This window comes from Oryza sativa, chromosome 3, assembly GCF_034140825.1.
Source record: "Oryza sativa Japonica Group chromosome 3, ASM3414082v1".
Taxonomy (NCBI): domain Eukaryota; kingdom Viridiplantae; phylum Streptophyta; class Magnoliopsida; order Poales; family Poaceae; genus Oryza; species Oryza sativa.
In genome coordinates, this window is record NC_089037.1 from 2,089,220 (window position 1) to 2,104,337 (window position 15,118).

Here is a 15,118-nt window from a genome sequence, read left to right on the forward strand (position 1 = left end):
GTGGAGTAGCTTGTTTCAAAATGCTCCAAAATACTCCCATATTTTTAGGATTTAAAGTGTGTACACTACTACTATAGTAATACGTATAAACATATATACTAGAGTATTAAGTTCAATGTACGAAAATCTATATATTTCTGGCCAATAAAATCGACGATAAAGGAATTTAAGCACTAAAGCGACTGTAAATGAGAATATTTTCTCTCCAACTTATTTGTTTTCTAAAGAGTTTAGAATTGCTTAAATTTTAAAATAGATGCAGTACTGCTTAAAAAACATGGAAACACTCGGTTTTGCCCTCCTATTTGCCTCACGTGCTCTCTCCGTCTCAAAATGATTTTATCTTTCCTGTCCCATTTGTTGCACAAGACTTCATTTTCTCGAGAAATCAATGTATTAAAGTTTGGTAAAGTGTAGGACAAATAAATTGATATTTGTTAAAGTAGGGGATAAAATAGTGGCGAAACCTAGAGTTTGAGTAAGACTTCAATAATTGGATATTGATTTTCTTAAAAAAAATACATGGTAGCTCACAAGGATTTAAGCATGATTATGAAGGTAAACTTCGGGCTCGAGCCCAATGCCCCGATCTGTCATAGGTCCATAGCTGCCTCCGCCCCTAATTCCTATATAGCCTTCTAATTCAATAAAATTCATAGAAATTTTAGGGGATTTTATTCCTAAATTATTTTTTTTCTATATAGTCTTTTAAATTAAAAGAATGAATCATATAAAATACCTATAGAATACCTCTTTCCATGCAAGTTTTGGAGGGATTTTAACATGAGATAGAACCTTATAGAAAGAATCATTTGATTCCTTGTCTTTTCTCAAAAGTCAAATCTATGTGATTTTTCTGTGGCCCAATTAAATGGTTAGTCCTCCTATATTTTTCTCTTAGTTTCTGTTTTATTTACGTTCCTATTAGAGTTATATTTTTTTCTATTCTTCCTTTTTTTTTCCGTTCCAGTGATTCTAAGGGTCCTTAAGATGCACCCGAAATGATCCTTCGTGGACAGATGCATGCATCCATGCGTGGCTGTAGTGCTATACTCCGGTGGAGTAACGATCGAAGCCATAGATCACCCAACGTCGCAACATCGAGTTCTAGCAGTAGATTAATAGTCGCAGCAGCAGCGGAAGCAGAGGAAGGAGAAGGAGGTAGGAGTACTTGCCATTGGATACCCCTGACGCGGAGAGGCCGCGCGCACGTGGCGACGGTAAGACAAGGACGACGGATTCGCTTCATTACGTGGGGAGCCGTGTACCTACGTGGCGAGACAATAATGACCGCTACCCACACTCCGATGCTAGCCGCTGCTGGCTGCTGCTGCATGCGCTCGTGTCGCCACGGCGCGCTCCACTGCTACTCGTACCTGCTACGCTAGGATAGCCTACTACTACTATCATCAAATCATCTATAACTAATGTATCATAATAGCTACTAATTCATACAATAGTTACTTATGATATTATTAATACCTAGTCCCACATGTCATATATATATATATATATATATATATATATATATATATATATATATATATATATATATATATATATATATATATATATATATATATATATATATATATATATATATATATATATATATATATATATATATAATGTCTTAGAGTCCGTAATACAGCCAGCTGTAGATCTATAGCTCGCTACTCTTTTCTCTTTTGTTTTATCTTTTAAAAATATATGTTTATAGCTGCTCTACCGGAGTAGTACTCTACATTGGCTACTAGTACTCCACTACTCGTCCTCGTACTCGTCTCGTACTCCACATTGGTATAGCGGTATAGCCTGTTGTTTTTACCCTTGTGTAATCAGTAGTAATCCCCACGGCCGATGGCTTCTTAAATGCCTTAATGACCAAAGTCAGATATTGCGTGCTAATTAATGGATCCTGATCAGATACTCGTTCACCGTCTGCTAAATTGCATGTATACTAACGGATGATTTCATTTCGAACTAACGAGCATATTTTTCAGATGAACATTTGTGTCGAATAAATATACTCTGTCGGTTATAAATTAGAACTTACAGTTTTATTAGGTACTAACAGTAGTAAAATCGGATTCCGTCTTAAACTCTTTTATTAAATAGAAAGGCACGTGTGTTACAACTGCGTAACAGTGTTTAGTATATGAGAGGAACGGTTGACCAACGATATTGCCATTCAAAGGTCGTTTATAACTATGATCCGTCGTAATTATATTGTATCGAGAAGTATCCTTTATAATCAGTGTCTTAGATAGGTTTCAACTAAACTTTTTTTTTAAAAAAAATATTCTTTCCCAATTTGATCGTCACCTAATTATTTTTAAGTTTTCTCAAAATAATCATCATATAGCAAAGTATCTCTTTGTTTATTTGCAGGGCCGTGCCGTCAAATTTGTAAGCACTGTACAAGGCTCTAAGTGAGACCTAAATCAAGTACTAATTATAGCTAAAATAATATATATACTGCAGAGCAAATACGATATATCAAGAATAATACTCCCTCTATTCCAAAATATAAGACACAACCACCTTTAACCCAAAAACCAAGAAATAATTAATATCTCATTGTTGTCATAAATCACCCCAATTAATACAATACATGCAACCAATAGAATTAAAGATCTTGTGAGTATAGGATTTAAAATAATAATAACTTAGGAGAGAGAATGTGCTAGTTAATTGCACGTCCTGTATTATAAAACCACTTTAAAAAGTAGTTGTGCCCTATATTTTGGAATGGAGGGAATATATTTTTTAGTTCTTGTTTTGCATAATCAAAATCTGTCAAACTGAAAATGGAGAATGTTCGTTGTTGTTGCTGGCTTGCTGCCTAGAGCCATACTTGTTGGTTGCTTGCTAAGTTACTATTCGCTGGTTGAATGAAAATGTGAAATTGGATGAGCCGGCTGGTGGTCTAGTGCTCGGAGGAGACGAGACGTCGAGACTCGAGACGAATTGAATAAGCCACATATACGAAAATGAAAGAGAATACAAAACGCCGTGGGGCCTTAGGGCTCGGAGTTGAGAATACGAAGTGCCACGCACACGAAGTCGCTGCGCGGAGATACGCGCGGACTCGAACGGGGTTCTGGCGCTCTAGCCTCACACGAATACATGGGTCTTCTTCGGTTGGGCTGATTTTTTGAGATCCTGAAAATATAGAGGTCCTGTACGGTCGCACAGGCCGCACGCCCTTGTGCACGGCCCTACTTATTTGTGTAAAGAGCAAATGCGCTGGAATACCATGTATGCATGTAACCAATCAAGATTAGTTTCTTTCGATTCAACTCATGCAACATTTAATGTGTGTGAATAATTTTTTTTGTTGACACGAACGAAACACTTTGATCGATGGACATTAATTTCAAAATAATGGATGTTTTGGTATTGATCAAAAAAGGACGGAGGGACCATTATGTTTTGGTGTCATGGTCAGTTTTAGATCTTTATTTTTACATTTGGTTTTCGATATGGTTTTTGGGGCCGGTTTTAAAACACACAATAATGTCACTTGTCTATTGAAGTGTATAGTTCACCCAGGAACTCAAGCAAGTACTGTGTGTGCTTCTGCTGCAGCATTTGCCGCATGTGCAATGGATTGGAGTTGGCATAGAACAGAATCCGCCTAGTTTGGCGTCAGCAGCAGCTGTGTGCATGCTCTGTTGCAGCTGAATTCAAGGCGTGTCACTGTCCAAGCTGAGCCCGCGAATGAAGAGTCAGGGCCGGGAATCGCTGCCCGCAGTGCAATCAAAGACCTGCTCCTTAAACTATTCTCCCCTCTCCCTGCACAGTGGCACCAAACCTAGCTATAGACAGTAGCTAGACAGCCAGTGCCCTGCCCTCTCTTGCTCTTTCTCCTCTCTCCTCCCGTTAATATACACGAGAAGTAATTGGACCGTTTTGATACAGCTCCCTCCTAATTTAGGGGTGACGGAAATACTGCTCCGTTTTTACGACATAATTACTTTTTTTAAGAGAAGAATCGTAGCAATGACAACGACCAACACCAGACAGTGTGATGATTGAATAAAGCAAGAGGAAAAGAAAAAGGCTAACACCCTCGAAGGCGGTAGCCAGAACAAAGGTAAAAACACACACCGCCATATACCACGCACCAATATCGCCTATACATAACCTAAGAAAATATTAGCACCGAACCGATCACCGCTAACCAACAAATAAACAAACACCAAAGCAGAGCGATAATTTTACTCTATGTTATTCAAAACTTAAAAGTATTTGTTACAAATTTTACTTCACAGGAGAAGAATCTAGTAGGGGTTGTACCAAACGTATCCTTAAACTGATTTAGGTACTCCCAAAATTTAAAAAAACTCTTTAAAACATTATATATATTCTTTTGTTGTGACAAGTTATAGTGGTAGTATAATTAAAAAAAAGTTAAAAGTAATTTATCTTCTGCAGATATTTACTGATATAAGTATAGTTGTGAGCTTTTGTGTCTAATGTAAAGCTACTCCAACATCTCTTGATTTTTATGAAGGAGGAACGAATTAGTTAAAGTGATTGAGCCGTATCTTCTCCATTCAAGTTTACAATAAACATGGCGTACAACACCGTACGAAGGCGACCCGACGAGGAGCCACGTGTGTGTAGATGTACTAGGCGCCGACACACGGACTCGCTCGCAATTAACGCATTTGACAGTTTCTGCGAAGGAATTCAAGTGCCCTTCCGAAGAAGTAATGAGCGTCTCGCCGTTTTAGTACGTAGTACTACTACACGTACGGGAAGAAGATATGGAGATCGACGAGGACGAAGTACTACACGGCTACTCCAGCCTACAGCCTACACACCGTGTGTCACGGCACGATGCAGGCATTGGCATTAGTGTGTTAATTGCTGGTGGAATTAGTGAATTACCTCGTCTTCTAATGGGAGTGTTTCGAAAATTTGAAAGTTTGAAATGGTGATTAGTACGTACACGTGAAGTACGGCCTAGCTCCCCAGTATTTGCCGGCTTTGGACGTACTCGTGTAAATTCCATGTACCGGAAAGTTGAACCACTTTTCATTCTCTTTTAAAAGTGAGGATAAACATGCGTGCACGTGGCGCAAAAATCAGGGCGCATTTGAGGGGCTGTTTTTTTCTTTTCACGCAAACTGAATATTCTTCTCGACGGTGTTTCGTGAGAATTCCATGTAGAGAGATAAAACTGTGAGAAACGATATCATCCATTAAAAAAAGTTCTCGGTTGTCTAGAAATTTCCTATAGTTGTTACTCCTAATTTAGCTATTCAGTAACGCCATTAACATGATATTGACAGAAATTATTATTTTTATATAAGTCAGAATATGAAACAGTTGAAAACTGTATGAAACCTGTATCCAGTTGTTACCGGTTTCTTCGCTAATCCATGACCCATCATCTATTGCTTACTTGCTCGTTCGGTCTTTGGGACTTTCAGCAATTCCGCACCACCCGTGGCATTGATCGCGCTAGCAGCTAAACTCGTCGGCTCTAAGGTGTGTTTTAGATCTCACTAAAATTAAAATTTTAATTAAAATTTAAACAATGTGTTGAAAAGTTAAAAGTTTGTGTGTGCAGGAAAGTTTTGATGCGATGAAAAAATTAGACGTTTAAAGAAAAAGGTAAGAACTAACCCAGGCCGTGCTTTTAGCTTAGAAATTTACTGAAATCAGGCGCGCGGTGACACATCGGTGGAGCCTGCGCGACGGACAGAGAGCCCATTTTTCCCGGTGCAACCGGCGCGGCGAAGAAAAATCCGCAGGAGAAAATGGTGGCAGAAACCGGAGAAAGGGTGACGGGGGTTGATATTAGGGCTGTCTTTAGATCAAAGTTTGAATTTAAACTTCAGTCATTTTCTATCATATTAACCTATCATACACATATAATTTTTCAATCGTATCCTCTTTAATTTTAATTAAAATCTAAATTTTGCTCTGAAATAAACACATCCTAGGGTACGAATGTAGGGTAGCCATTGTCAGCAGTGCAGCAGCAGTAAGCTAGGAGTAGTATAGCACCAGGCATCGTATCAAGGAATTGAAATCGGGTTGCTGACGGGAGAGGTTCAATTATGTTCATTCAGAACACTGCTCCTCTTTACTGTATTTACTGCCGCCTGGCTTGTTTTTACCTGTTCGGAACCGTAGTGCAATATCAAGATCCTCTCAACTTCCATCGAAAGTGAGTATGAAACGCAAACCATGCAAAAATTCTATTACAATTTCTGAAATATAATTGCCAAAGTACTGATACAGATTTTTTTTTATTCCAGTTGACCTTTTAGAGGTGCACGGTTTGGACGAGTTTCAATCCACATGAGTAGTCCAAAGAATACGAAGGAATAAAAATAAATACCCATAGTTCATAAGAACTTTTTAAGAAGAAAATGTCCTACACCTTATCTCTATAGTTACTTTAGGAAAGAGAAATTTCCTTTGATTTCCTATATTTTGTTCCTATACAGATAAATTGATATTTAAGAAAAATATTTTTAGGAATAAAAAATCATTGGTTTTCCTCTAGAACCGAGCAAGTCCCTACAATATAATTGAATCATAAGTATAATTACATTTTGAAAGTTATGTTTTAAAAAGATATTTGGTGTTATAGATTAGGTATATATTTGATATCGCCATCCTCCAAAAATGTTGGCTACGTTCTAGAATAGTGAATCTGGACATAATGGGTGATTAATCCTAGAATAATGTATCTAGACAGAATCTATGTCCAGATTTATTGTTATAGGATTCTAGGCAACATTATGAGTATGATGAAGTAATTGGGTTCGTGACTATCAGAAATACCGCGTACCATTTTAATGGAAAGTTATATTTAAATATGGAAATATAGCATATAAGAATAGAAAAACAGAGTTACATATTTGTATAAATACTAGTCCCCAAAATAGATGGATCGAATCATAAGCCACAACCACGAGAGCTACGCTAAAGACCAATAAGGAGGAATTCAATAGTTAGCTATCCACTCCAAATCGTTATATTAGTTATTGGTGTACACTAGTCGGCAGGCTAGATTAGCTAGCTTGCACCCCCTCTGTAATCTAATTCGTGTAAAAATACTTATCCTTGTTTTCTCTACCGTAATCTTAAGTATCCCTTGTTATGACCGTTTATTTTGTTGTAATCTCACGTATAGCTTGCTGTGAAACGGTCCCCGTACTAAGAAAATACTGTTGTTGGTATCGCCCGTCGATAAAAATAGTTTGTAAGTTTTTTAATAGTCAATTCCAAAATTAATTAATGCAGTTCATGTACCCCTTTTTAATAGAAATCAGTTTATATCTGGCGTAGGATAAGAATTTTCCTAAACTAATTTTACTCATTCGACGGTACTAGTACTCGTACGATCCATCCCGAGAAACCCTCCCATGTCCCCACGGCCCACCCAAAAGCCCCGCACGCCGCAACAGCAACACCCGTCTTCCCCGAGAGGAGGAGAATCTCACCCAACCCAACCCAACCCAACCCACTCCGTTTCTCTCTCTTACCTAAGCCGCGTCCTCCTATCTCCTACCCCCTCTCGCTAAATACCAGCGAAGCAGTCGCCCGCGCAAACGCGCGCCGTTTCCCGCTTCCACTCCCCTCCCCCCATTATTCCCGCGATTCTCCTCCCTTCCTCCCGCCGCGCGCGCCTTGGCCATGGGGAAGTACATGCGGAAGGGGAAGGTGTCGGGGGAGGTGGCGGTGATGGAGGTGGGCGGGGCGCTGCTCGGCGTCCGCACCCGCTCCCGCACGCTCGCGCTGCAGCGGACGACCTCGTCGCAGAAGCCGCCGGAGAAGGGGGAGGGGGACCCCGGTGCGGGCGCGGGCGCGGGGGCGGAGTACCTCGAGCTCAGGAGCCGGAGGCTCGAGAAGCCGCCTCCGCACACGCCGCCGGCCAAGGAGAAGGAGACCGCCAGGAGGGCTTCCGCCGCCGCCGCCGCCGCCGTGAGGATGCCGGCGGCGCCGCAAGCGGCCGAGGAGTTCGAGGCGGAGGTCGAGGTGTCCTTCGGCGACAACGTTCTTGACCTCGACGGCGACGCCATGGAGAGGTAAGAGATTTGTTTCTCCCCCCACATCTCTTCTGTTTCCTTTCCTCCTTTTTCTCGGATTCGTTTCTTGTGCTGCGTGGCCGCGTGGGTTTTGGGGTTTAGGGTTTATCTATAACCCTGAACTTCCAACCTAAAATACTTCCTTTGTAATCCGCGCTGCTTGGTTTTGATTCTTTCTACTGCACTTGCGCCGCCGTCTCATGTCTTTAGGCCTGAGTGATGCGTGCACGATTGTTTTCCCCCCTTTTGCTTCAGTTCTTGTTGCGAAATATATGAGCCCTAAATACTTTGATGTCTCTATGTAGTGAGGTATTGGTGAAATTACTTCGAAGATTTACTTAATCCTCTACTTGACTTCAACTCATATTGCAATGGTTGGAGAGGCTAGACTTCGTTGGACCAAGCAATGGACTCCAAGAATCAGTTTGTTCTAGAAAACTACTGTGCATTTCAAGCCCCAATTAAAATGGTGTTGCTTGCGCCTAATGATGACTCGCTTATTAGTGGAGTCTCCTCTTCCTCTTCTCCGGTGGCCGTGGCCTCGTCTTTTTCCATAGTGGAAGGGGAAAGTTGCCTCCTTTCCCCTTTCTCCTATAGCCGCACTTTGTTTTTTGCACTGGTCTCTCTAGTTGGGGCTTGTGGCTTGGTTGGTGGTGGTGGTGGTGGTGGGGCTAGCAGGCAGGGACCTCATCTCCCAATCGTTTAGATATCGAGAGCCTCATCTTCTTCCCTTTTGCAAGAAATTTCAATCGCCCCATCATCCTCAAAGGCACCACAGCTGTCGCACTCAAGATCCCATTTCTAGCTTGGTTGCTTGCTCACTTGCTAGTTGGTACTCTACTACGAGCCATGTGTCTCCCAGAAGGCAAGTAAATGGCCATGGCATTAGCAAAGCTGCTGCCCATCATTAGCCATTTACCAGAGGAGTGTCATCAACATTGAATGCTTCCAGTCTTCTTGGCTGTATGGGAGCATTGGTCCTTGAATGGACCACCCACCTCTCTTCAAATGTTGAGGTGAAATGGAGTTCCCTCAACCGAAAATTTTTATCTTTAACTCAGCCTTTGCAATTAACCCTTGATTCTTCTTTTAAAAGAAGAAGAAAAAGGAACACAGCTTTACTAGTAGTTGCTGGTTAATCCGGCACTCAAGCTTAAATGCTTCTTTTGACAAATTTTCAGTGTCACCGTGCAATCTTAACTATTTTTAGTCGTATATTCTTGTTTATGTGGTCCTTTTCGCCGGCATATACATGTTGAAAAACGCTATTTACTTCACTTGGCTCTGTTAGGCCCAGTGGTTGTTTGTCCGTACTTAGTGTGCTACACCAACAATCAAGTACCACCTCATTGTGGGGGCATTTGCTAGGAAGAGACAAGAGCTTGATAAACGAGAAATGAACCGTTTGTGCTCGATCGATTGTCATCTGTTGTCATCTCATTTCACCAACACAGCTTGCATTTTTGAAGAGACACGTTTCAAGATCTGAAGCACTTGGTATAGGGATGCTGGCTGGAATCTACTGTCGTCCAAAGCTGAATGTTGATTAGTCTGTCTACAGTTCTGTTCCTCTGATAGTGGGTACCCTGGCATTTGAAAATGTTTGTCTTCAGTGCAGCAGGTTTATGTGGCCAAGTTAGCGTTAGCTCAATTTCCTTAATTTTGTCGGCTCTGCCTCTGCTTTGGTTTTTAAACCTATAACAAGAATGGAAAATGTACTTGTTAGATTCTTGTGTATTTCTGCCTCTGAACTCAATCTTTTTCGAGCTATTTGTTCATATTCTGCTATTGCTTGCAGGAGTACCAGGGAGACAACGCCTTGCAGTTTAATTAGGAGCTCAGAAATGATAAGCACCCCTGGCTCCACAACTAAAACCAACACCTCGATCAGTTCCCGGCGCAGAATGGAGACCTCTGTTTGTCGTTACGTTCCGAGTTCTCTTGAGATGGAAGAGTTCTTTGCAGCTGCTGAACAACAGCAACATCAGGCTTTCAGAGAGAGGTAAGGACTTTGTTCTCATTTTTTTTTCACTTGCACAATTTGCTAATTTGATTTTTTTGTTCTTGATAGTACAGTTATTGGTGATTATTGTTATAATGAAATACATTTGCTAACGTTGAATATTCTCTGTTCTAATCAGGTATAACTTCTGTCCTGTGAACGACTGCCCACTTCCTGGACGGTACGAATGGACAAGGCTAGACTGCTAGATTTTCATCTTGAGAGCTCCATTGATCTCTCCACACAGTTGACTAGCACCACCATGGCAGAGGCAAAATGCAATTCGATTAGGTTTCTTCTCTGTTGTAAAAAAAAAATAGAGTTAGTCAGTAGCTCAATGATCTTGTGTAACAAACATAAGTGATGTTGAGTTACACATCCTGATCCCCCCACCAACATGTAACCGTTAACTGCTCATTCTGTAACGAACCACCTCTTTTAGGCCTAGCTTTATTATCTGTCCCCAGTCGATTTAATGAATTTAGTTAGAATTTCTCTAGCAGCTGCCTTCTGTTTACCCACTGAAGATAAGTATTTGCAGTGATTCCGGAGGTGCTGTGGATTTGTCTACGGGAAATATGTGTTATATTCTTAAAAGCTGTTTAGTGCCTGACCTTATGAAATTCTCTATAGCTTTGAAGGGCTGGCGAATTTAACACAGGAAACTGCTTATGCCCTTTCACGAGGTTGCATCTTGATTCGTGCTCTACTAATGTGTGATGATGGGTGTAATACATTGTTGCTACTTGCTACTGTGCATTGTATGTTCCTTTCTACTGTGCCGACTGTATAATGGTCTCTCGGTGAGCAACCAATGTCTGACTCTGATGAGATGAACCATTCTATCTTTACTTTTTTACTCGCAGGTAAACTGGTAAAGTTCATCTTTTTAGTCAAATACGGAGTATGTCAGTGCAATTGCAACAACGCAACCTGCTTCTTTTACCTGTTTTTAGGGTCCTTCCCTCACGGCTAATGTCCTTTTCTCTAACCTTTTCCTGCTTTCCTCTTGTTTTAACCAAAGTTCAGGAAGCATTGCAGCTGGTTGTGACTTGTGAGCAATTTGTTCTGTCTGATTTGAAACTTTCAGTGAGATGGTTTTGCAAAACTTCTCTTTGATGGAGTTGCAAAACGGTGTCCATGGCGTCAAAAGCTGCCCAAGTTTCCATGTACATCGATAATGATAAGAAAAGTATCCAAGGTGCAGGCACATGTTCTTCCTTTTGTTTATTCTGGTATGTGTATACCTGAAGGTGGCAAACTGGCAAATCACAGGTCATGGGATCATCTGGTGTCTATTCTCTTCTACTACTCTCTTTCTTCAGCGATAAAAGTTACTACTCAATACTGAAATGAGGTTCCAAAATCTGGAACTGAATACAAACTTTTTATCTTTTGTAAATTTTTACAAGATCTTTAACTCATGTAAGTAATAGTTCGTGGTACTAGTAATAAGTCTATGCTTTACCAAAGCACACGGCTTTCCATGGTTTAATATGTGTTTGTGTACCCGCCGTCAGAAAATGTGAACTGCAGCACTTGGAGAAACGGTTACTGAAAGATGCAACCCTGCCTAATTGTATGTGAAACAGTTACTGAAAGATTTAAGCCAATTTATTTTCTTTTTACTATTACTACTATAGTTGTTCCATGATGCATGCTGGTACCACGAGAACAAACAATTCAGCCAAGCCATTTGGATTTTGTGTGCATCAGGAGGCATCAAAATCCTGTTTTTATCGTCATCCGAAACAGTCCTTGAAGATATTGATCTGCTGTGCCAATCCAATGCATGGGAGTATGTAAGCAGATGATGAGACAGTTCACAGCTGGAGCTGCTCCCCCTTTGGATGCCAAATGAGTTGCAGTGGGGCTAATCCATTTAATAATGTGTTGACAAGCAGTAGCAGCATCAGCAGCAGTGGAGCTGATGCTCTTCCTCCATGGTCTTTGCACAGCATTCAGGCATTGTTAAAAGGGGCTCACTGATGGAGTACTGAAGGCATCGTTAATTCGGAGTACTGATCACTGCAGCTTTGTTAAATGCTGATAATAAGATTCTATACTTTAGCTTTTGTTACCTTTCAAAAGATTTGCAGTGCTCCTGCAATGTTAACGCTTTGCTACAATAGATTGAGCGGAACATTGGTGATTTCTTGTTACTACTTACTACTACCCTGCCTTTCTCAGAAGAAGCCTCAGCTTCAGCTTAAAAACGCAGCCTCAGCTTCAAGAACAGCAGAAGGCAATAGGATGCAAATGTTTTGTATCTGCGGATTCTGCGCTCAAGCCGCTCATGTTTGCAGCATGGTCTTTCCACATGCATGGCTGAAAGTTTCCAATATCGCCCAAAGTGGAGTACTATCTTATTGCTTGACCTAATAGGTTGCTCTCGTATCTAATTCCTCCATTTCAAAATATAAAAATTTCTGTGTGTTTCTCAAAACGTATTTGGACCGAGAGATGTCCATATACATTTTAAAATGACATCTAATCCTTATATTTCCATTTCCTCTGCTCAAGATACACACAATTATTTATTGTCTTTGTCTAGTGGAGTACTCGATTCAAGTGGAAGATACCTTTTGCATTTTGAGTTACGGAGTATCATTGTTTGTGCATATATTTTCCCGTGCAGTATGCTGTATAGTACTACTAGTACTATGTTCAGACTTCAGACAATGGTCTCAACTCTCAAACAACAGCCTTTTTGCCCTTTTTATATATTAAAAAAACTGCAGCAACTGTTATACTGGCATAAAGGTTGCTGATACCTTCTGTACATCTGAGGTACCAGTACTTGCTAAATTTAATTTTCTCAAAAAAGTGTACCAAGTTTTGAAAGTCATACTGTAAACAAATTTGAAGTACGGAGCTCATGGATCCTGGTATAGCAGACTGATCATTATTTAGAACTCATGCAAAGGTCCCCATAACATTTGCTCCCAGGGCCTAGAGGTTGATTCATTTGACTCGTATTCAGATTTCAGATACGTTAGCAGTATTCAGTATTCACTACCCTACATTGCAGCCGCCACATCAATTAAATATGATATACTCCTAGTAATTTTTATCAGTATAACCAAGCTAATTATCAGCAATCGGAATATCAGATAAGAGATTAGCCGTCGAGAATCAGATCAAACAGCAATATATTCAACAGTCATTGTAAACACTTGCCTAATCTTGTTTTCAGATGTCCACTGCTCGTCTTATTTATCAGAAAAGAGACAAAAACATGCAGGACTCATCGAGCAGTATTCTTGCAGGATACTATACATATAGAGTACAGTATCATTGTCAAAAAATGTTTTCTAAGGGATCTTTGCATTGGAGTAAAAAGGGAAAACAGATGGTTCAGTAGAAAACCTTAGGGCCATGCCTGTACGAGTTGCAAGATCCTACAGGGAGCTCTTCTGCACTCATGAGCAGATATCCTGACAGTTTTCAGATGAACAGTGAAGGGACAACACTTTCTTTTTACTGGTACTCCCTATTTTTCTCCATTGCAGAAATTGTTTACTGTATGTGCCAGGTGTATATACACACACCATGTCGTCACTGCACAGCATCTTGTTATTGTCGCTTCGCCTGCATTGCATTTCACTGAACATCAGTGCATTGCATGATAATATGATACTGCTCGGATAGGCACTGTAGCAGTGCCTTGTGGGCCTATATACCACTACTATCGAATTCTTTTTTAAGAAAAAGAAAAAAATAGTTATTTGGTTGGTCGTCGAAGTTTACCATGTTAAATTTTAGACGTGTCATAATTTCTTAGATTAGTGTTTTGATTGTCGGCCGGCAATTTACCGACGTTTGCCCGGAGTAGGAGTATTTAAAAGCGAGTCATCAAATACTCCACAGTTCTGCCCTGCTCAGCTCAACTGTGAGATGTGATGAATGCCTGTGGCAGCTGGAGTTATGGGGAAAGAAAGAAAAGGACCACATGATGGAAAATGAGGCGAGTATACAAATACTGGCAACTCCGTGAAGCATCAGCTGGCGTACTATCACTTGGATTCAGCTCCTGGCAGGCGCAGGAGATGGCCATACTGTATTTTTCAGCATCGCCATACTGTATTTCTTCATAACTCATAAGTACTCACTCCGTTTTATATTATAAGTCGTTTTGAATTTTCTTTTTAAAGTAAAACTTCTTTAAAATTTGATCAAATTTATAAAAAAACCATAGCAACACTTACAACACTAAATTAGTTTCATTACATCTGACATATAACATATTTTGATAGTTTCTTTGTTTTGTGTTGAAACTATTGCTATATTAAGTTCAATTTAAAAAAAAGTCAAAACAACTTATAATATGAAATAGAGATAGTAGTACCCGGTAGATTCGCGCCAAATTAAGCCCGGTGGTTTTTTTGAAAGGGGGAAGAGGCCATGGAGACATGGAGTGGCAGGATGACAGGAGAGCCAGCGCCTGACCGCAAGTACTCCCGCGCCATTGATGGGTTGTGCATTTGATGCACCTGCACTGCCCTGATTGTCCTCGTGTGGCTGATCAATCATCACCTTGGTTGCTCGGGTCGAGCAGGAGTATTTTCGTTTCAGATTGATCGGTGAGGGTTTCAAATCTCCCTCCTTTTCTTTCTTTGTTTATCCTGCCCAGTTCAGGAGTGGCGCCATGGTTTTGGGATTTGTTGTCAACTGTGAGGGGGATCATAACGATAGTAATATCCTCTGCTACCATTGCCTGTATGGTGAAGTGTCGGAAACAGTAATTTGAAAACGAGTGAGCTAGCATATCTTTTCTTTTTACTTTTTCTTAACGAACTAATGTTAGGTGTGCTAATTCCATTAAATAAAGTATGACTAAATTTTTTTTACAGGTATAAACCGTTTTTTTTAAGAAAAAAAAACACTAAGGGGTAAGCTCCAAGAGACGTTTTGCTCCTGCTAAAGCCAAGTTCTTGGCTTACTCCTTGATTTTTGCCACTGGCGCCACTGTGGACAACTCTTTATGCTGGAAAACTATTTGGTTCTTTTCCTTCCACACCTCCCAACTCCCAAGCCACGAGCAAAATGAGCGAGCGAA

The 15,118-nt window shown here is 40.5% G+C and overlaps 1 protein-coding gene across 1 annotated transcript; it reads left to right on the forward strand.

Annotated features, from left to right (window-relative positions):
• Positions 1-7,516: 7,516 nt before the first annotated feature.
• LOC4331554 (cyclin-dependent kinase inhibitor 5-like) lies at positions 7,517-10,676 on the forward strand. Its single transcript, NM_001402040.1, has 3 exons — positions 7,517-8,057; positions 9,856-10,059; positions 10,199-10,676. The coding sequence occupies exons 1-3, from the start codon at positions 7,666-7,668 to the stop codon at positions 10,266-10,268; spliced, it is 666 nt and encodes a 221-aa protein (NP_001388969.1). The 5' UTR covers positions 7,517-7,665; the 3' UTR covers positions 10,269-10,676.
• Positions 10,677-15,118: the final 4,442 nt, after the last annotated feature.